This window comes from Chaetodon auriga, chromosome 16 (genome assembly GCF_051107435.1).
Source record: "Chaetodon auriga isolate fChaAug3 chromosome 16, fChaAug3.hap1, whole genome shotgun sequence".
Classification (NCBI taxonomy): Eukaryota; Metazoa; Chordata; class Actinopteri; order Chaetodontiformes; family Chaetodontidae; genus Chaetodon; species Chaetodon auriga.
The window spans coordinates 13,701,955-13,724,487 of record NC_135089.1 but is presented as its reverse complement, the minus strand read 5'-3'; the positions used below and the strand labels follow the sequence as shown (position 1 = coordinate 13,724,487).

General features: G+C 37.4%; 1 protein-coding gene across 1 annotated transcript; it reads left to right on the top strand.

Moving 5' to 3' along the window:
- Positions 1-3,090: 3,090 nt before the first annotated feature.
- Positions 3,091-21,967, top strand: LOC143333869 (uncharacterized). Its single transcript, XM_076752241.1, has 4 exons — positions 3,091-3,176; positions 15,482-15,554; positions 16,764-16,991; positions 21,656-21,967. Exons 1-4 carry the CDS (start codon positions 3,091-3,093, stop codon positions 21,965-21,967), a joined length of 699 nt encoding a protein of 232 aa, XP_076608356.1.
- The last annotated feature ends 566 nt before the right edge of the window (positions 21,968-22,533 follow it).

Genomic DNA, 22,533 nt, shown 5'->3' with positions numbered 1-22,533 from the left:
GGAGAAGTGTAACTTTCTCAAGATGTCGGGAGAATATTGACATTTTGATCCAAAACAGACAATAAAGTTATTTGTACCTTGACATAAAGAAAGAGCAGCCACATCTGTCCATGAGTTGAAATTATCTTGTTCTGTTATTTGTTCCAGTGTTTCAGTTTAAGAACATTTTATTTTTATTTGGAAATAATAATTGATTGAAAAACATAAAAAGTATAAACCACAGAATTATCTGTATTATTAGAAATAATATATTTGATGAAGAAGCTTGAAGTGTTTGTGCTTTGTTTCAAACATCTGCAAATACAGAAACCATTAAAAGTCTTTTATGCAAACCAGCAGCATCAGACGAAGGTTTCAGACTGTTTACATGATCCTGGCTGCTGTCACTGTATTTCTGTCTGTAGCAAATACAGGAAGGAAGTACAGGAAGTGAACCAGTAACTGAGTAAATAAATGTTCATGTTTTCATCATGTTTTAAAATTGAATTGTTGTCGATAATCACATTTAGGCATTAATAGTTTACAGTAAAAGCAAAGTTAACAGTTGAGTGTGTGATGAAATTCAAATATCAGATGTAAAGCAGAGGTGATTTCCAGGCATGTTTTCACTCTGCAGATATAACAACAGTCAACAGACTCTTCTATTGGCTCCAGTCACACCAACATTGATGCTTCACATGTTTGATTCTATGCAAACTCAGTCAGCTTCCTTGTTACTCAGCTATAAAAACTTGACATCAGGCTGTCAGTGGAGTTGACAGCACGTCACTTTCAACATCAAGCATGTTTTCTGTAGCTCTGCTGCTGCTGTTGGCAGCTGGATGTGAGTCTCTCTGGATTTGTCAAAGTCAGCAGTTCTTCTTTTGCAGTATAACTTGATCATTTGTTCCAAAACATTTTCTTTTTTCAACAGGTGTGAAGTGTGAACAGTTGACACAGCCAGCCTCTGTGACTGTGCAGCCAGGTCAACGTCTGACCATCACCTGTCAGGTCTCTTATTCTCTGAGCAGCTACTACACAGCTTGGATCAGACAGCCTGCAGGGAAAGGACTGGAGTGGATTGGAATGAAATATACTGGAGAGTCATATTACAAAGATTCACTGAGGAACAAGTTCAGTATTGACTTAGACTCCTCCAGCAAGACAGTGACTCTAAATGGACAGAATGTGCAGCCTGAAGACACTGCTGTGTATTACTGTGCCAGAAGACACACAGTGAGAGATAATAACAGGAGAGTCGTACAAAAACTACTTCCTCTATTTACCACCACTGAGGACATCACAATACTGAGTGTGATTAACTGTCAGTCATGAAAATTGTGAGTAGTGACTGAATATTTAAGTCTCATTTTATTTCCTTTAACTTAAGATGAAATTCACCTGCAAGCTACAGAAATATAGAAACAGTGTTTTTGTCTCACTTGATTTGCAGCTTTTACACTGACATTTTTTTCAGAAAACACATTTCCTATACATAACTAAAACCACCCCAAAAGATGAAATTTACAGATTTGATATAATATAATACATATTTTTGTATTATAACAAATGGTTATCAGTTAGATTTATTTGACAAAGCTCTCAAACGAGTCTATCAGCAGAATAGTGTCAGATCACAATGTCCACGCTGAACACCTGCATGAATACAGTCGGCTCATCAGCACACAGCTTTCAATAGGTCAGTGATTGAGGAGCCTGAATGAAGCAGCTGATTCCAGTCAGCTGAAGCCAGAACAACTTCAGTGCTGTGTCTGAACAGTGGTGGTTTCTCTGAGAGGCCAAAGGGAGCCTGGCCTCCCCATAAATATATTGTAAATACATGATAACAAAACATTACATTGTCATCATTGAGCCCTCATGTCGACTGATTCTTGCAAAAACTGAACTTTATTTTTTCAGAGTTCCTCAATGCTTTTCAAGTTTCAAATATATTTGAAACTACTTAGAAAATATATTTCGAAATATTTAAATTGAAGATACTGATGTTGCTGTGAAGTTTATATCGCTTTTTAAAAACCAGTTCTGCAAATTTTGATGCTGCAGTTTTATTCAGCATTATGGTCTGAATAAAGGATGGTCACCACCATTTAGTTGGTTGGTGTTGCATCAATCTGTTAAAAGCAGAAACTTAAAAGTTAAGTAAATCACCTTGAAGTCTGTTCAGACTGCAGCTTGGCACAGAAAATCTGACAAGGTTTGGGTTGTATCCTCATGGTTGAATGCACTTTTTACAAGTCACCTTGAATAAAAGACTCAGCTAAATTAAAAATAATTCAAGTGATGACAAAAAAATTTATTTCAGTCATTTTCTCATTCATTCATTATTAAAACAAGAGTCTGAATCATAACTGCATTAGTAACTAAATTAATAGTCTTCAGTCAACTTTGTGCTGATGTTCAATAGTCAAACTACAGTAAAATACAAATAGAGATTTGTATTTTGTTCTTGTAGAATAACTGTTTTATTGATATTATTGTTTGCTTTCATCTGCTGCCCAATATGCTTTTATGTGTGACAGAGTCCTGAATGCTGAATCCCTTTTTAAACCTGCAGAAGGAGGTCAAAACAAAGTTTTCCTCTCCTATAAATACACTGATGAGAGTAAATGTGGATGTGTTTTTAATTCTGAGAGAAGTTTTAGACAAATGAAAATATGTCAGACAAACATGAAAACAGCTGATCTGGAGGACTGACTCTTGGACATGAATTCTCCAGTTTCATTAAATATCTCCAGTCGAACTGTTTCCTCCCTGTGAGGAGGAGTCAATGCAAAACTGACATGTCTTCCACCTCTACTTATCTGACTGCAGAGAGGAGGACAGAGAACAGTGGACACACAGTTTAACATGATGGACTATAGGACAGGACTGCTGCTTTTAACTCTCTGCTGGGCAGGTGAAGATCTACACTGATCTTAATCTAATATAGCTTTTATTTGTGTCATCAGCTTATTTGACTTGATGTTTTTATTCCTCTTGACAGGTGTTGATGGTCAGACTCTGACAGAATCTGAAGCAGTGGTTAAAAGGCCTGGAGAATCTCACAGATTGACCTGTACAGCCTCTGGATTCTCATTCAGCAACTACAACATGAACTGGATCAGACAGGCTCCTGGAAAAGGACTGGAGTGGATCGCTTTCATCAGCTATGACAGTGGCAGCATCCACTACTCTGAGTCAGTGAAAGGCCGGTTTACCATCTCCAAAGACAACAGCAGACAGCAGGTGTATCTGCAGATGAACAGTCTGAAGACTGAAGATTCTGCTGTTTATTATTGTGCTCGAGAGCCACAGTGACTGGAGTTGGTTGAGCAGCTGTACAAAAACCTACAGCACTCATCTTTCAGGCTGGTGGAGCCCAAGCATGAAGTATTTTTGTTGTGCTTATTATTAAATTTTTTATTGGTATTTCAGTTGTACAAATAGCAAATGAATCTTTGTCCATGCATCATCAAAATATTGAACATCTTTCCTGAATATTAAACATGTATAAAAGACAACATAGATCACTGTCAAACTAAAATCCAGAAGACTCTGCTGTGTATTACTGTGCAAAACACACACACTAGTTAAAGGAATTAGAGAAGCTTTCCAAAAACTCCACAGAAGATTTGTTTCCAAAGACCTGCAGGTGGCAGCAGAAGATATGAAATCAGATGACACTGAGGGGAGAATGACAGTAACTCTACACACACACACACACACACACACACACACACACACACACACACACACACACACACACACACACACACCATTTGATGTTGTGGTTTGAGACTTCCTGTTTTGTTGTGTTTGATCAACATGTAATGTTTCATAATGTTCCCTTTACTTTTCTTTTCATACTAATGTGTGTGATGTGCACAAAACACTATCTTGGCTAACTGTGGAGGCTAAATGGAAATCAATAATTCTGATTTTTATGCAGACTGTCACGTGGAATGGGACACCACACTTCTTCAGTGACAAACTGGCCTACACTGGTTTATATCAATGTGAAACATTAAATTAATCCTGTTCATCTGATAGAGTCAAGTCCACCGAAGTGCATGATGGCAACTCTTCTTTATAGAGGTTCTTCTGCCTGGAATATGCTCCCATATATCAAATTTTCTTCTTTAGTCTGAAAAGTGCTGATCTTGTGCTCCCTGTGTGTACTTCACGTCACTGCTGATCACTGATTAACTGAAGTGAGACATGATCAGGTTGTTTCTCTCAGTTGTTGACCTGGAGAAGATCATGCAGGTGTTCATCTCCTCCATACTGGACTACTGTAAAACACTTTATTTTGAAATTAGTTTGCAAAATATCCACTAACCACTGTTGATGAAAATACTTTTTTAATGCACAAAGAAAAGTGGACACTTGACACCAATCCCTGCTGTCTGTCAGTTGTAGAATTGACTGCTTGTTTTTCAAGCCTTGACCGTCGGCATCCTGCTACTTTCTGGTCTAATTCCAGATACGAACCTGATCGCTGCTTGAGCTCTTTAGCCAGAGCCAAAATCTGACATGTTAAGGTCCTTGTTTGTTGAACTCATACAGTTATAATGTAAAGTTCGTGACAAAGTCACATGAATTTGATTCATGAATCTCAATCTGAAAAAGTTTTCAGAACCTAAATTTTGTTGTTTAACAATCAAGTTTTGGTCTCTTAATGTTGTGCATGAAATTTGTTCAAAAGAACAATTCCAAACAGTTCAAGATACAAGCAACAAGAAATAAAATAATAAATTGAACTAAACTAAATAAAATACACAAAAAAGAATCCATGAAATTAATAACAATCATCGTTAGCATCATCATCATAAAATGTGACTAATACTAAAACAACAATAAAATAATAATAATAAAAACCCCTCATGTTAAATAATAACATGAAATCAAAATTGTAAGAGATGCAGTGAGATTTTACTTAAGAAGTGAAACTTTGAAAATAAATTTTGAGGAAAGCTTGAAAAGAGGACTCTCTTCAATCTCTGCTCTGAGTTACACAAATGAGGATCAGACACAGCAAAGTCACCAGTCCAGTCCAGTTCACTGCCTGTGAGGAGGAGTCAATGCAAAACTCACATTTCTTCCACCTCTACTTATTTCAATAAGTTTCAATAAGATTTCAATTCAGGACAAATTTCAACTTCAGATGCATGAAACAAATTCATTTCCCTCCAGTCAAAATGAGTCCAGTTCCACACTGTGAGGAGGAGTCAATGCAAAACTCACACGTCTTCCACCTCTACTTATCTGACTGCAGAGAGGAGGACAGAGAACAGTGGACACACAGTTTAACATGATGGACTATAGGACAGGACTGCTGCTTTTAACTCTCTGCTGGGCAGGTGAAGATCTACACTGATCTGAATTGCTTACATATACAGTGGCAGTAGCAACATCTACTACTCTGAGTCAGTGAAAGGCCGGTTTACCATCTCCAGAGACAACAGCAGACAGCAGGTGTATCTGCAGATGAACAGTCTGAAGACTGAAGATTCTGCTGTTTATTATTGTGCTCGACAGCCACAGTGACTGGAGTTGGTTGAGCAGCTGTACAAAAACCTACAGCACTCATCTTTCAGGCTGGTGGAGCCCAAGCATGAAGTATTTATCGAGTATATTTTATTTTAGATTTCATAAATATACATACATACATATACTGTATGTATATCTACATTTTCAAAATAGTAAATAAATTACTTCCAGATCAGCTATTCACAAAACAGCTAAAGACAAGCATTGGGTTAGTGAAACTGAACTGCAAAAAACTAAACATTTCTCCAAATCAATGCACACAATATTTACAATGTTTGATAATCTCAAGATGTAGAGAGAATATTGACAATTTGACACAATAAAACAGACAAAAAGTTATTTGTACCTTAATATAAAGAAAGAGCAGCCACATCTGTCCATGAGTTGGAATTATCTTGTTCTGTTATTTGTTACAGTGTTTCAGTTTAAGAACATTTTATTTTTATTTGGAAATAGTAGTTAAAAAAAAAGAAAAAGAAAAGAAAAGAAAAGAAAAATATAAACCAGACTGGTGTGAAGTGTTATCAGTTGACACAGCCATCCTCTGTGACTGTGCAGCCAGGTCAACGTCTGACCATCACCTGTCAGGTCTCTTATTCTGTTAGCAGCTACTACACAGCTTGGATCAGACAGCCTGCAGGGAAAGGACTGCAGTGGATTGGAAGTGCAGCTGTTGGATCCACCACATACTACAAAGATTCACTGAAGAACAAGTTCAGTATTGACTTAGACTCCTCCAGTAAGACAGTAACACAAACCATCAGCAGAGCTGAACAAAAACCCCTCAGTGCCTGAACACTTGTAACATGAAGCCACCAGAGGAGGAGCCCTCAGACCACTAATGATTTCTACACCAGTTCACTGTTACAGTCAAGACACAGATCGACTTCATTTTCTATAAAGATTCTTCATTTAATTCAACAGCATCACTTGAATGAAACTTGAATGTTATCATCATTGGTTCATTGTTTTCCCACAGTAAAAAATGAATGACACTTCTTGATATTATTGAACATTAAACACTAACCCTTTATAGCCATGAAATGAGCTCAGTTGACATCTTAGCTTTAAATGCTCGTCATCAAACAAGACATGAAGCCTCTGAAAGTCAGTTTCTTTCCATAACATCCTCATGGAGAAATATAAAACTGATTTTCTGAATCTTAACTGCATTAGTCAGTGAATCAGGAGTCTTTATCCAACTTCATGGTGTCAAACTACCAAAAATGGTGCTTTTAATAAAAATCTTAAGTGTGTTTGTCCGAGATTCAAGTTCCACCTGTTTGAGAGATGAAGAGAAAAAGATGAAAATTTATCTGCGTATTGATTAATTTGAATATACTTTCGTCACCTGATTTACTGTCATCAGTATGTAAATGAGCCTCCTCATGTGTTGCCTCATAAAGAAGTGAAGTGTGTGTTTGTGTGTCAGTGAGAGGACAGAAGAGCTCACATCAGATCACCTTCAACATCAACCATGTTCTCTGCAGCTCTGATGCTGCTGCTGGCAGCTGGATCCTGTGAGGAGCTTTCAGTGGATTCACTCTAATGAACACATTAGAAACAGTGAACAGTCAGATGAATGATGGAGATAATGTTGATTTCTGTTTCCACAGGTGTGAACAGTATTGATCTCATCCAGCCAGACTCAATGGTTGTGCAGCCTGGACAGTCTTTGACCATCACCTGTCAGGTCTCTGGTTATTCTTTGACTGATAACAGCTATGCAACAGGTTGGATCAGACAGCGTGAAGGAAAACCAATGGACTGGATTTTGCATCGGCGGGGTGGAGGAGACTTTTACCAAAATAATGCTCTGAAGAACAAGTTCCTTTATTACACACACACTTCTACTAGCTCAGTGACATTAGCAGGACAGAATCTGCAGCCTGAGGACACAGCTGTTTATTACTGTGTACGAAGCTCCACAGTGATACAAACCACCAACAGACCTGCACAAAAACACAGCAACCATGAGACTCAACCACACACACATTCTATGTTAATATAAATAAAGTATTGAGTAGAGTGTGTGTGGCCAGTTACCTCCTTAACAGAGAAGTTGTTGAATTGTTAAATGTATTTGATGTGAAGCTGAAAAAAGAGTCGAAGAAGTTTGACGTTCTCTAAGCTGAAGGACATGATTTATTTGAACATTTTATATCTGTGTATTATGATGCTGAGAAGTTGTTAAATTATGAGGATGTGAAAAGACTGTTTCATCTAAAGGGAAACTAAGATAAACAGAACCCATTTTCATTCAACGGCATGAACAAATACACATAAACAAATAATTTGGCCATGAAAATAAACCTGTCAGCTGCCCCTTTAAGATTTTAAGACTCTCAGAAGAGAAACTTTCTGGGCCTCGACTCAAACACTAATGACATTCATTTATTTTAGAAATGTTTTTGAGTTAAAATGTCTCAAAAGATTCAAGATTAAAAAGTTTTAATGTTTGAAACTCAAACAAGATGTGCAGTGAAATGCAGAGGCTGTGCTAAACAGGCTGGAGTGAAACAAAGAATAATAATTAAAATACAACAAATTAGAGATACGATAACATGTTGTACACTCTCGAACCCAAAAACGCAAATGTTCAGGGAGGTGCAAATGATTCACAGAGGACAATTTAAACTATTGTATGCTCTCATCTGCTGGCCAATATGCTTTAATGTGGTGGTGATGTTGAAGCTGATACTAATATTTACACAAAATAAAACATGCAAGACAAACATGAAAACAGCTGATTTGGAGGACTGACTCTTGGACATGAATTCTCCAGTTTCATTAAAAATCTCCAGTCCAGCTGTTTCCTCCCTGTGAGGAGGAGTCAATGCAAAACTCACATGTCTTCCACCTCTACTTATCTGACTGCAGAGAGGAGGACAGAGAACAGTGGACACACAGTTTAACATGATGGACTATAGGACAGGACTGCTGCTTTTAACTCTCTGCTGGGCAGGTGAAGATCGACACTGATCTTAATCTAATGTAGCTTTTATTTGTGTCATCAGCTTATTTCACTTGATGTTTTTGTTCCTCTTGACAGGTGTTGATGGTCAGACTCTGACAGAATCTGAAGCAGCGGTTAAAAGGCCTGGAGAATCTCACAGATTGACCTGTACAGCCTCTGGATTATCATTTAGCAACTACGCTATGAGCTGGATCAGACAGGCTCCTGGAAAAGGACTGGAGTGGATCGCATACATAAGCGGTCCCAGTGGGAGCAACATCTACTACTCTGAGTCAGTGAAAGGCCGGTTTACCATCTCCAGAGACAACAGCAGACAGCAGGTGTATCTGCAGATGAACAGTCTGAAGACTGAAGATTCTGCTGTTTATTATTGTGCTCGAGACTCACAGTGACTGGAGTTGGTTGAGCAGCTGTACAAAAACCTACAGCACTCATCTTTCAGGCTGGTGGAGCTCAAGCATGAAGTATTTTTATCTTATTTATATTTTGTTTTATATTGGTTTTTATACATTTTACACAACAAAATATGTTTTTCAATAGTAAATTAATCTCTGCCAATGCTTTGTATAATAAAACCATTGCTGGGAAATATTATTACGAAACATGAAACACATTAAAAGCACAGAAAAGATCACTTGTTGATAAAATGGCCAAAGACAGCACAACAATCTGCTGAAATGAAACTCCTACAAATACAAAACATTTCCACAAATTAAGACTAATAATGTTGGTAAATAATGTGGAATCTAAAGTGAGTCGTAATATGAGAGTGAAAACTAATGTTGCAGTTTCTGGTATTAAACCACTAGAGGGCAGTCAGTGTCAAGTTTCTCTCTCCTCTGTTGCTGAAAGGAGACACTCAGATCTGCTGTTCTCATTGATCTTTATTGATCTCAGTGGAGTTCACAGCACATCAAGTTTCAAGTTTCATGAAGCCACCAGAGGAGGAGCCCTCACAGCACAACTGATTTCAGACCAGCTCATTGAAAAACACATTCTTTGAATTTAGTCAAAATTGCAGTAAAATGTGGAAACAATATGAAATTGATTCTTGATTTAAATGGTAATATAGAGCAAGACATTGAAGGAATCACATTTTTTGGACTGATCTCAAGTTCATAACTTTCTCATTCTGTGAGAGAAGTTAACATATTTCCAGAAAATCACTTTGCAGAAACTTTAAAGACAAAATTCATGTCAGTTTCATGTAATTCATGCAATTCAGTTTCAGATTTAAATTTGCCTGAATCACATTTACTTGCTTGGTGTCATAACTCCTACATTATTGTTTCTCAAAGCCAACAACAAAAAGCCAAACTCTGTGCTGCCTGTGAGGATGAGTTCATATTTGTCATCACTGGGATTTGAAAATAATGGAAATTTTGAGGGACCCTGCCCTGGACAGTCCCACCACCCTCACCACTGTCCACATCCCCCTTACATTTAGACAAGGTGACAGACAGTGAATCCAAAAATCACCACAAGGCAACCACTTGTTTTAAAACATCAGAACAAGGATTGGGTTAACTTGTTCCTACATCAAGTGACGACAAAGGGGCAAATAAATTCAGCTCTTAGTTGAAACAACTATTCCTTGAAGGATATGAACACATCACTCATGATTCAACTGTGATTTTGAGAGAGGCTACTGGCAAGTGAGACAGTTGGCAGGAGAGGATGATTATGAAAACACACAGGAGAGATAGTATAAATGCAGTTCTTCTTCTTCTTCTTCTTCTTCTTCTTCTTCTTCTTCTTCTTCTTCTTCTTCTTCTATTACAGGGTGCTGTTTGAGGTGTTGAGGTGACAGAGTTTATATGTCTGACTGCACAATTTATCTTTATTTATGGGAAAAAAAAATGATATTTATGGTGCTCATGTCCTGAGGGCTGATGTGTTTTTGCTGACTTTGTTTTTAAAGCATAATTAATCTTCTCCAGTTGTCATCACTTTTATTGCTACTGAGGATTTCTTTATCCTGATGTCACAAATTGCACAAATTATACTGAAACATGTCATAAGGACACTTGGAAGAATGACTGATGTACAGTAAACATTCATTCTGCAGTTTCATCAAACAGTAACTGAGATCCAAGTCAAATCCAGTTCCACACTGTGAGGAGGAGTCAATGCAAAACTCACATGTCTTCCACCTCTACTTATCTGACTGCAGAGAGGAGGACAGAGAACAGTGGACACACAGTTTAACATGATGGACTATAGGACAGGACTGCTGCTTTTAACTCTCTGCTGGGCAGGTGAAGATCTACACTGATCTTAATCTAATATAGCTTTTATTTGTGTCATCAGCTTATTTGACTTGATGTTTTTATTCCTCTTGACAGGTGTTGATGGTGTGACTCTGACAGAATCTGAACCAGCAGATAAAAGGCCTGGAGAATCTCACAGATTGACCTGTACAGCCTCTGGATTCACATTCAGCAACCACTGGATGTACTGGATCAGACAGGCTCCTGGAAAAGGACTGGAGTGGATTGCTGCTATCAGCAATGGTGGTGGTAGCAGCAAATACTACTCTGAGTCAGTGAAAGGCTGGTTCACCATCTCCAGAGACAACAGCAGACAGCAGGTGTATCTGCAGATGAACAGTCTGAAGACTGAAGATTCTGCTGTTTATTATTGTGCTCGAACGCCACAGTGACTGGAGTTGGTTGAGCAGCTGTACAAAAACCTACAGCACTCATCTTTCAGGCTGGTGGAGCTCAAGCATGAAGTATTTTTTGAGTATATTTTATTTCATATATATATATATATATATATATATATATATATATATATATATATATATATATATATATATATATATATATATATATATGTACACTGTGTTTATATTTACATTTTCAAAATAGCAAATAAATTACTTCCAGATCAGTTATCCATAAAAGGAGCTAAAGACACGTATTGGGATCATGAAATTGAAAGACAAAAAACGAAACATTTCTCGAAATTAAGGCACACAATATTTACAATGTTTGAAAACCTCAAGATGTAGAGAGAATATTGACATTTTAACACGATAAAAGAGTCAATGAAGTTATTTGTACCTGAACATAAAGAAAGAGCAGCCACATCTGTCCATGAGTTGGAATTATCTTGATCTGTTATTTGTTACAGTGTTTCAGTTTAAGAACATTTTATTTTTATTTGGAAATAGTAGTTATTTAAAATAAATAAATAAATAAATAAATAAAATAAAAATATAAACCAGACTGGATGATATTTGATGAAGAAGAATGAATCTTGTGTCTATTGTTTCAAACATCTGCAAACACTGAAACCATTAAAAGTCTTTTATGCAAACCAGCAGCATCAGACTGAAGTTTTCAAACTGTTTACATGATCCTGACTGCTGTCACTGTATTTCTGTCTGCAGCAAATACAGGAAGGAAGTACAGGAAGTGAGCAAATAACTGAATAAATAAGCAAATGTTGCACTTACAACAAAGCTGTGCTCATATGTTTGAAATGAATCATGAATGTGATGAAGGAGGTGCTGACAGTAAATCACTTGTCAGGAAAACAGCTCACATCATATTTAAATTGTGTTTTAATGACTTGAAAACAAGCTAAACACACTGTAAACATGGCTCATAGAAAGCTACATTCTTGGTGTTTGCTCCTTTTGTTTCCATGGCTGCACATCATCATTGTTATTGCAAAGCTGATTTTAATGAATATGTTTTCCATTGTCCATGATTCACGTTCGTATTCACTTTAAGAATAGTAAGAATGATCCTTATCATTGTTTGCAATTCTACAAGAATTTATATCATGTTTTAATATTGAATTGTTGTCAATAATCACATTTAGGCATTAATAGTTTACAGTAAAAGCAAAGTTAACAGTTGAGTCTGTGATGAAATTCAAATATCAGATGTAAAGCAGAGGTGATTTCCAGGCATGTTTTCACTCTGCAGATATAACAACAGTCAACAGACTCTTCTATTGGCTCCAGTCACACCAACATTGATGCTTCACATGTTTGATTCTATGCAAACTCAGTCAGCTTCCTTGTTACTCAGCTATAAAAACTTGACATCAGGCTGTCAGTGGAGTTGACAGCACGTCACTTTCAACATCAAGCATGTTTTCTGTAGCTCTGCTGCTGCTGTTGGCAGCTGGATGTGAGTCTCTCTGGATTTGTCAAAGTCAGCAGTTCTTCTTTTGCAGTATAACTTGATCATTTGTTCCAAAACATTTTCTTTTTTCAACAGGTGTGAAGTGTGAACAGTTGACACAGCCAGCCTCTGTGACTGTGCAGCCAGGTCAACGTCTGACCATCACCTGTCAGGTCTCTTATTCTCTTAGCAGCTACTTCACAGCTTGGATCAGACAGCCTGCAGGGAAAGGACTGGAGTGGATTGGAATGGCAGCTGGATCCACCACATACTACAAAGATTCACTGAAGAACAAGTTCAGTATCAGCTCAGATTCTTCCAGTAAGACAGTGACTCTAAACGGACAGAATGTGCAGCCTGAAGACACTGCTGTGTATTACTGTGCCAGAAGAGACACAGTGAGAGACAATAACAGGAGAGTCGTACAAAAACTGCTTCCTCTATTTTCCACCACTGAGGACATCACAATACTGAGTGTGATTAACTGTCAGTCATGAAAATTGTGAGTAGTGACTGAATATTGAAGTCATATTTGATCAACTTTAACTAAATATTAAATTCACTTGCAAACTACATAAATATAGAAACACTGTTTTTGCATATGTTTTTTCTCTTGAATAAATGCTTCCAGATGATGTAAAAACACTCTTCTCTCTTTCATACGGTGGAACTTATTTAGTGAAATATGTCTTTGTCTCCATAAGTCCATGCATGAAGATCAGACATGCAATACAGAATTTTTTATTTTGGAAACATTATAAAATACAAACCCTCCACTTGATTTGCAGAAAACACATTTCCTATACATAACTAAAACCACCCCAAAAGATGAAATTTACAGATTTGATATAATACAATGTATATTTTTGTATTATAACACATAGTTATCTGTTAGATTCAGTTGAAAAGGCTCTCAAATGACCACAGTCTATCAGCAGAATAGCGTCAGGTTACAATGTCCACGCTGAACACCTGCATGAATACAGTCAGCTCATCAGCACACAGCTTTAAGTAAGTCCGTGAGCGAGGAGCCTGAATGAAGCAGCTGATTCCAGTCAGCTGAAGCCAGAACAACTTCAGTGCTGTGTCTGAACAGTGGTGGTTTCTCTGAGAGGCCAAAGGGAGCCTGGCCTCCCCATAAATACATTGTAAATACATAATAACAAAACATTACGTTGTCTTCATTGAGCCCTCATATCGACTGATTCCTGCAAAAAGCACCAAATTAAACCAAACATGAAATTTAAAGATTCATCAGATCTTTGACATTTCAATGTTTATTTATCAGCAGCGTTAATTCACGTCATTGTTTAGTGAACATGTTTTTTTCAGTGTTCCTCAATTCTTTTCAACTTTAAAAGCTCTTAGTATTTATTGAAGATCTTTAAAAATACTTGGAAAGTATATCTTAAATACAAATCGAAGATACTGGTGTTGCTGTGATATCTACATCTTTTTTTTTTTTTTTTTAAATTGAACAGATTTTGATGCGGCAGTCTTTTCCAGCATTAAGGTTTGAATAAAGGATGGTAACCACCATTTAGTTGGTTGGTGTTGCATCAATATGTTAAAAGTAAAAACTTTAAAGTTAAGAAAATGACCTTGAAGTCTGTTCAGACTGCAGCTTGGCACAGAAAATCTTGCAGGTTTTGGGTTGTATCCTCATGGTTGAATGCACTTTTTACAAGTCACCTTGAATAAAAGACTCAGCTAAATTAATAATAATTTAAGTAGAAAAAAAAATTATTTCAGTCAGTTTATCATTCATTCATTGTTAAAACAAGAGTCTGAATCATAACTGCATTAGTAACTAAATTAATAGTCTTCAGTCAACTTTGTGCTGATGTTCAATATTCAAACCACAGTAAAATACAAATAGAGGTTCTTGATATTTTTTTCTGTAGAAATACTGTTTATATTAAGCTCAGTAGTGTGTTGCGAGTAACAGTGGTTAGAATAAATTATTGATATTATTGTATGGTTTCATTTGCTGCCCAATATGCTTTCATGTTAACAGAGCCCTGAATGCAGAATCCCTTTTTAAACCTGCAGAGGGAGGTCAAAACAAAGTTTTCCTCTCTTTTCAATACACTGATGAGAGCAAATGTGGGTGTGTTTGTAATTCTGAGAGACATTTTAGACAAATGAAAACATGTCAGACAAACATGAAAACTGCTGATTTGAAGGACTGACTCTTGGACATGAATTCCCCAGTTTCATGAAATATCTCCAGTCCAGCTGTTTTCCTCCCTAGGATGACTATAAGAACACACAGAAGAGATAAATGCAGTTCTTCTTCTTCTATTACTACAGGGTGTCGTTTGATGTGTTGAGGTGACAGAGTTTATATGTCTGACTGCACAATTTATCTTTATTCATGGAAAAACAAGCATATTTATGGTGCTCATCTCCTGAGGGCTGACGTGTTGTTACTGACTTTTTAAAACTTAGTTAATCGTCTCCAGTTTTCTTCAATTTTCTTCACTTTTCACTTTTAACCCTTTATCCTGATGTCACAAATTGCACAAATTATACTGAAACATGTCAGAGGGACTCTTGGAGGAATGACTGATGTACAGTAAACATTCATTCTGCACTTTCATCAAACAGAGATCCAAGTCAAATCCAGAACCTCCCTGTGAGGAGGAGTCAATGCAAAACTCACATGTCTTCCACCTCTACTTATCTGACTGCAGAGAGGAGGACAGAGAACAGTGGACACACAGTTTAACATGATGGACTATAGGACAGGACTGCTGCTTTTAACTCTCTGCTGGGCAGGTGAAGATCTACACTGATCTTAATCTAATATAACTTTTATTTGTGTCACCAGCTCATTTCACTTGATGTTTTTATTCCTCTTGACAGGTGTTGATGGTCAGACTCTGACACAATCTGAAGCAGTGGTTAAAAGGTCTGGAGAATCTCACAGATTGACCTGTACAGCCTCTGGATTATCATTCAGCAACTACTATATGAACTGGATCAGACAGGCTCCTGGAAAAGGACTGGAGTGGGTTGCTGGTATCAGTGATGGTAGCAGCTACATCTACTACTCTGAGTCAGTGAAAGGCCGGTTTACCATCTCCAGAGACAACAGCAGACAGCAGGTGTATCTGCAGATGAACAGTCTGAAGACTGAAGATTCTGCTGTTTATTATTGTGCTCGAGACTCACAGTGACTGGAGTTGGTTGAGCAGCTGTACAAAAACCTACAGCACTAATCTTTACTGAGCTGATACACAAAACAATAACATTTATATTTTATTTTTTCTTTTGATTTAATGAACACATGCGCCTTCCTGAATTACACAAATTGTCCCTGAGAATTTAAAAATAAACATTATTAGAAAACAATAAAGCAGCATTGATAACGTGACAATTTCTGTTCTCCTCTGTCACAATTGTTGAAAGTAGACTCAAATTTTCACTGTGCTGGACAGAGTCAACATGTTCTGTGAGCCCACAATGCACTTTTTTTTTTTTTTTTTTTCCATGAAAGTGAGCAATCGCTTAGATAGTCAGTTCAAATACATTTTTGTCCTGTCCTGAAAATTTTATCTTCAGTTTGTGTCTAACACACTCTAACCTGAAGCAGAGCTGTTTTCCAGGCAGGGATTAGTGTTTTCACTTTGCACAGACAATCATTTGTCTCTATGTGTGACCTCATAAACAAATGTACAATTGATTGAGTCTGATGTTCTCATTTGACTGAATGTAGCATTAATTCATCACCTATATGATTATACTGTATAAAATTAAGATTAAAAGGACCCAAGGGAAAAAATATTGACAATAAAATAATTGCAAATATAATATTGAAAAGTAAACCGAAATACAGGTAGTAAGCAGCGCAGCATAGTAAGATCAAATATTCAAAGTTGCTTCAAAAAGCTCAGTTTTGAGTAACTTCATGAGCATTTCAAGATTGGAGCAGTGGAAGCTGTGGGAAAGAGTGCAAGTCTATGAAGGACTTTGGAGTGTGTTCCACAAAGACGATGATTGCAGGAGGAAAGAGGCCACTTCTTATATTAATCTTTACTGATGCTGCTGTGTTCTGGAATTTCCCCTCGCGGAACAAATAAAGGATTATTGAATTGAATTGAATTGTAGAGGTGGACACCATCAACATAGAAGTGAATGATGAGGTGACAGATGATGGCGAGGGGGAGCATGTGGAGGCTGAATGGGAGGGGACCAAACATGGAGCCCTGGGGGACGCCTTGGGACAGAGAAGTCATGGTAAAGATGCAGCTGTTGATGATGATAAACTGTTGTCTTGCTGTGAGATACGACTTCAGCCAGCAGAGGGCAGTACAGGTGGTGTTGAGGGAGGATTCAAGGTGGGAGAGAAGAATGGTCTTGGTGGATGGTGTCAAATGCAGCACTGAGGTTATGAAGGATGACAATGCTGAGATGTCCAGAGTTTGAGGAGATCATGAGCAAATTAGGTTTGTTTTTCTATTTTGCTGAGTAATGTTTTGAAAATGTGTAAAAAGTCTAGTTTTTTGTTTTATGCAGTGGGATACATGTACATTCACTGGATAAGACAGAGGCCAGGGGAAGCTCTGGAGTGGATTGGATGGATGAACACAAATACAAACTCTCCAAGCTATGCCGGCTCCTTTCAAAGCGGTTTCAGCTTTACTCAGGATGTGTCCAGCAGCACTCAGTACCTCGAGGTCAAGAGCCTGACAGCAGGAGATTCTGCTGTTTACTTCTGTGCTCGACACACAGTGACTGAAGACAGTGGAGCAGCTGCACCAAAACCTCCACAGACAACAAACAGCAATGATCTTACTGACATCTGGGTTCACTCACCACCTGCAGAAGCACTTATCCACATTAGATTTCTATTAATTTTGCTATAAACTCATGAGGACATATTTATTCTGTTTATGATGTTACATCAGTCACTGTAATGAACAGATTTCCTTCAACATTAGTAATCAATCAATTTCCAATGTCATGTTCATGAGTAGACCCCATAAATGTCACTCATCCAACATATATTCAAGTCAAGATCAAGATCAAGATCAATATTCCTTTATTTGTCTCGCGAGGGGAAATTTCAGAATACAGCAGCATCAGTAAAGATTAATAAAGATTAATAGAAGAAGTGCAATGCAGATTAGAAACAAAACAGTATATACAAAAGAGTGAGGATTTAAATAAAAATAAAAAGAAAAATTGTAAAAAAAAAGTATTGGTTCATGGTTTGATATGGTGAGATGACAATGAAGCAGTTTTCATGAAGTGTGGATTATTCCTATTATTGTTAATGCTCCCATGTGCTGTCCAAGTGAGGAATGAGAAACATTCAAGATTAGTTATAATTAATCATATTCAAATCCATCTTGGATATTAATGTATTCGATGTTTATGAATTGTAAAAGAATATTTTTCCCTTACTTGAATAAATGTGGATGTGTTTTTAATACTGACAGGAAATTTAGACGAATGAAAACATGTCAGACAAACATGAAAACAGCTGATTTTGAGGGTTGACTCTTGGACATGAAGTCCCCAGTTTCATTAAATATCTCCAGTCCAGCTGTTTCCTCCCTGTGAGGAGGAGTCAATGCAAAACTCACATGTCTTCCACCTCTACTTATCTGACTGCAGAGAGGAGGACAGAGAACAGTGGACACACAGTTTAACATGATGGACTATAGGACAGGACTGCTGCTTTTAACTCTCTGCTGGGCAGGTGAAGATCTACACTGATCTGAATCTAATATAGCTTTTATTTGTGTCATCAGCTTATTTGACTTGATGTTTTTATTCCTCTTGACAGGTGTTGATGGTCAGACTCTGACAGAATCTGAAGCAGTGGTTAAAAGGCGTGGAGAATCTCACAGATTGACCTGTACAGCCTCTGGATTATCATTTAGCAACTACGCTATGAGCTGGATCAGACAGGCTCCTGGAAAAGGACTGGAGTGGATCTCTGCTGTCAGTGGTGATGGTGGTAGCAGCAAATACTACTCTGAGTCAGTGAAAGGTCGGTTTACCATCTCCAGAGACGACAGCAGACAGCAGGTGTATCTGCAGATGAACAGTCTGAAGACTGAAGATTCTGCTGTTTATTATTGTGCTCGAGAGCCACAGTGACTGGAGTTGGTTGAGCAGCTGTACAAAAACCTACAATACTCATCTTTCAAGCTGGTGGAGCCCAAGCATGAAGTATTTTAACATATGTCTTATTTAATATTTTATTTTATTTTTATTTATTTATTTGCTATCAATATTTTCCAGTCCAAATATCTTTTTGTAGTTGTATGAACATCTAATCTTGCAATAATTAAAAATTTTGGGGGAATTTTTTGGGCAATAACTCTGTCTTTTCTCGTCCTCAGTGGGCTGATAGACCTGCACTGTCTCCCATGATTAATGTTCTCAAGTCAAGTCATTGAAAAAGATTCAACACAGAGACATTTGAGAACCACTGATGTATGATTAACTTTAAAGTGACATTTCAGGAGAAGTGTAACTCTCTCAAGATGTCGGGAGAATGTTGACGTTTTGATCCAAAATAGACAATAAAGTTATTTGTACCTTGATATAAAGAAAGAGCAGCCACATCTGTCCATGGGTTGGAATTATCTTGTTCTGTTATTTGTTCCAGTGTTTCACTTAAAGAACATTTTATTTTTATTTGGAAATAATAATTGATTGAAAAACATAAAAAAACTATAAACCACACCATTATTTATAGTATTCTAAATTAAATATTTGATGAAGAAGCCTGAAGCTTTGGTCTGTTGTTTCAAACATCTGCAAACACTGAAACCATTAAAAGTCTTTTATGCAAACCAGCAGCATCAGAATGAAGTTTTCAGACTGTTTACATGATCCTGGCTGTTGTCACTGTATTTCTGTCTGCAGCAAATACAGGAAGGAAGTACAGGAAGTGAGCAAATAACTGAGTAAATAAATGTTCATGTTTTCATCATGTTTTAATATTGAATTGTTGTCAATAATCACATTTAGGCATTACAATAAAAGCAAAGTTAACAGTTGAGTGTGTGATGAAATTCAAATATCAGATGTAAAGCAGAGGTGATTTCCAGGCATGTTTTCACTCTGCAGATATAACAACAGTCAACAGACTCTTCTATTGGCTCCAGTCACACCAACATTGATGCTTCACATGTTTGATTCTATGCAAACTCAGTCAGCTTCCTTGTTACTCAGCTATAAAAACTTGACATCAGGCTGTCAGTGGAGTTGACAGCACGTCACTTTCAACATCAAGCATGTTTTCTGTAGCTCTGCTGCTGCTGTTGGCAGCTGGATGTGAGTCTCTCTGGATTTGTCAAAGTCAGCAGTTCTTCTTTTGCAGTATAACTTGATCATTTGTTCCAAAACATTTTCTTTTTTCAACAGGTGTGAAGTGTGAACAGTTGACACAGCCAGCCTCTGTGACTGTGCAGCCAGGTCAACGTCTGACCATCACCTGTCAGGTCTCTTATTCTGTTAGCAGCTACTTCACAGCTTGGATCAGACAGCCTGCAGGGAAAGGACTGGAGTGGATTGGAATGGCAGCTGGATCCACCACATTCTACAAAGATTCACTAAAGAACAAGTTCAGTATCAGCTCAGATTCTTCCAGCAAGACAGTGACTCTAAACAGACAGAATGTGCAGCCTGAAGACACTGCTGTGTATTACTGTGCCAGAGATCCACAATAACACAAACCATCAGCAGAGCTGAACAAAAACCCCTCAGTGCCTGAACACTTGTAACATGAAGCCACCAGAGGAGGAGCCCTCAGACCACTAATGATTTCTACACCAGTTCACTGTTACAGTCAAGATACAAACAGACATATTTAGCAATGAAAAGGTAAAATAAATAGAGCATGGTTTATTGAATGTGCAATAATAACAATATTAATATCAGATATACAGTGGAGGCATTTTACAAAATCTGTCTTCTGTCTGACTCACAATGTTTCTGTAAATCAATGACAGCATGACTTCAGCTCAGAACTGTGTTTTTGTTCAACAAAACAACAAATGAAACATGAATAATTCATTTTTCTTGACACTGCTTGCAACTTTTTTCATTCTTAAGAAGACAATTAAGAATCTTACTTTAATGATGAAAGAATTGATAAATTCAGTAAATCAGAAATTTACTGTTCAGTTCAGCTTTTACTTCATGTAATATGAAAACCACTTTGTGGACCTGAAGCCAGATTAAGGTGATTAAACAGAAAACATAATGTCACCTCATGTGTTGGCAATGTCCAGATTTTGTCATGATATAACTATTGAAACATGAAATAACTATTCCTTGAAGGATATGAACACATCACTCATGATTCAGCTGTGACTTTGAGAGAAGCGACTGGCAAGTGAGACAGTTGGCAGGAGAGGATGATTATGAAAACACACAGGAGAGATAGTATAAATGCAGTTCTTCTTCTTCTATTATTACAGGGTGCCGTTTGAGGTGTTGAGGTGAGTTTATATGAATTTATATGTCTGACTGCACAATTTATCTTTATTCATGGAAATACAAGGATATTCATGGTGCTCATGTCCTGAGGGCTGATGTGTTTTTACTGACTTTGTTTTTAAAACTTAATTAATCTTCTCCACTTTTCTTCACTTTTCACTTTTAACCCTTTATCCTGATGTCACAAATTGCACGAATTATACTGAAACATGTCAGAGGGACTCTTGGAGGAATGACTGATGTACAGTAAACATTAATTCTGCAGATTCATCAAACAGTAACTGAGATCCAAGTCAAATCCACTTCCACACTGTGAGGAGGAGTCAATGCAAAACTCACATGTCTTCCACCTCTACTTATCTGACTGCAGAGAGGAGGACAGAGAACAGTGGACACACAGTTTAACATGATGGACTATAGGACAGGACTGCTGCTTTTAACTCTCTGCTGGGCAGGTGAAGATCTACACTGATCTTAATCTAATATAGCTTTTATTTGTGTCATCAGCTTATTTCACTTGATGTTTTTATTCCTCTTGACAGGTGTTGATGGTCAGACTCTGACAGAATCTGAAGCAGTGGTTAAAAGGCCTGGAGAATCTCACAGATTGACCTGTACAGCCTCTGGATTCACATTCAGCAGCTATGCTATGGGCTGGATCAGACAAGCTCCTGGAAAAGGACTGGAGTGGATTGCTACTATTTATAGTGGTGGCAGCACTGACTACTCTGAGTCAGTGAAAGGCCGGTTTACCATCTCCAGAGACAACAGCAGACAGCAGGTGTATCTGCAGATGAACAGTCTGAAGACTGAAGATTCTGCTGTTTATTATTGTGCTCGAGAGCCACAGTGACTGGAGTTGTTTGAGCAGCTGTACAAAAACCTACAGCACTCATCTTTTAGGCCCGATAAACCCAATAATGAATTTTTATTTATTTATTTATTTAACTTCATATTTATTTTTACATACAATTTTATATTCTATATTTACATTAAATGTCCTTTTTAAATTCCTGAAAACTCCAGAATATTGAACATATAAAAAACACAATAAAGATCACTTGCTGATAAAAGGACCAAACAGAACACAACAATCCATCTGAAGAAGAACAGCAGGAAGCCTGCAGGAGCTCTCAAAGTTAATGTAATTAAAGTCTACATATATTGTGTAAAGACACAAATAATGTATAAAGAGAGTTTTTTCATCTTTCAGGTGTATTAAAATAGTAATTCAGGGATCATTTTCAAGTTTTAACTGCAGAGAAATATCGAGATATGATGTGGGGACAAAATTGACAGTTTGATGCAATAAAACAGGCCCCAGACTTATTTATATCTGAATATGAAGGAAATGCAGCTCCAACTCTCTGTGGACAGGAATGTAGCTTTGTCTCCATGTGTCACCTTGATTGTTGGTGT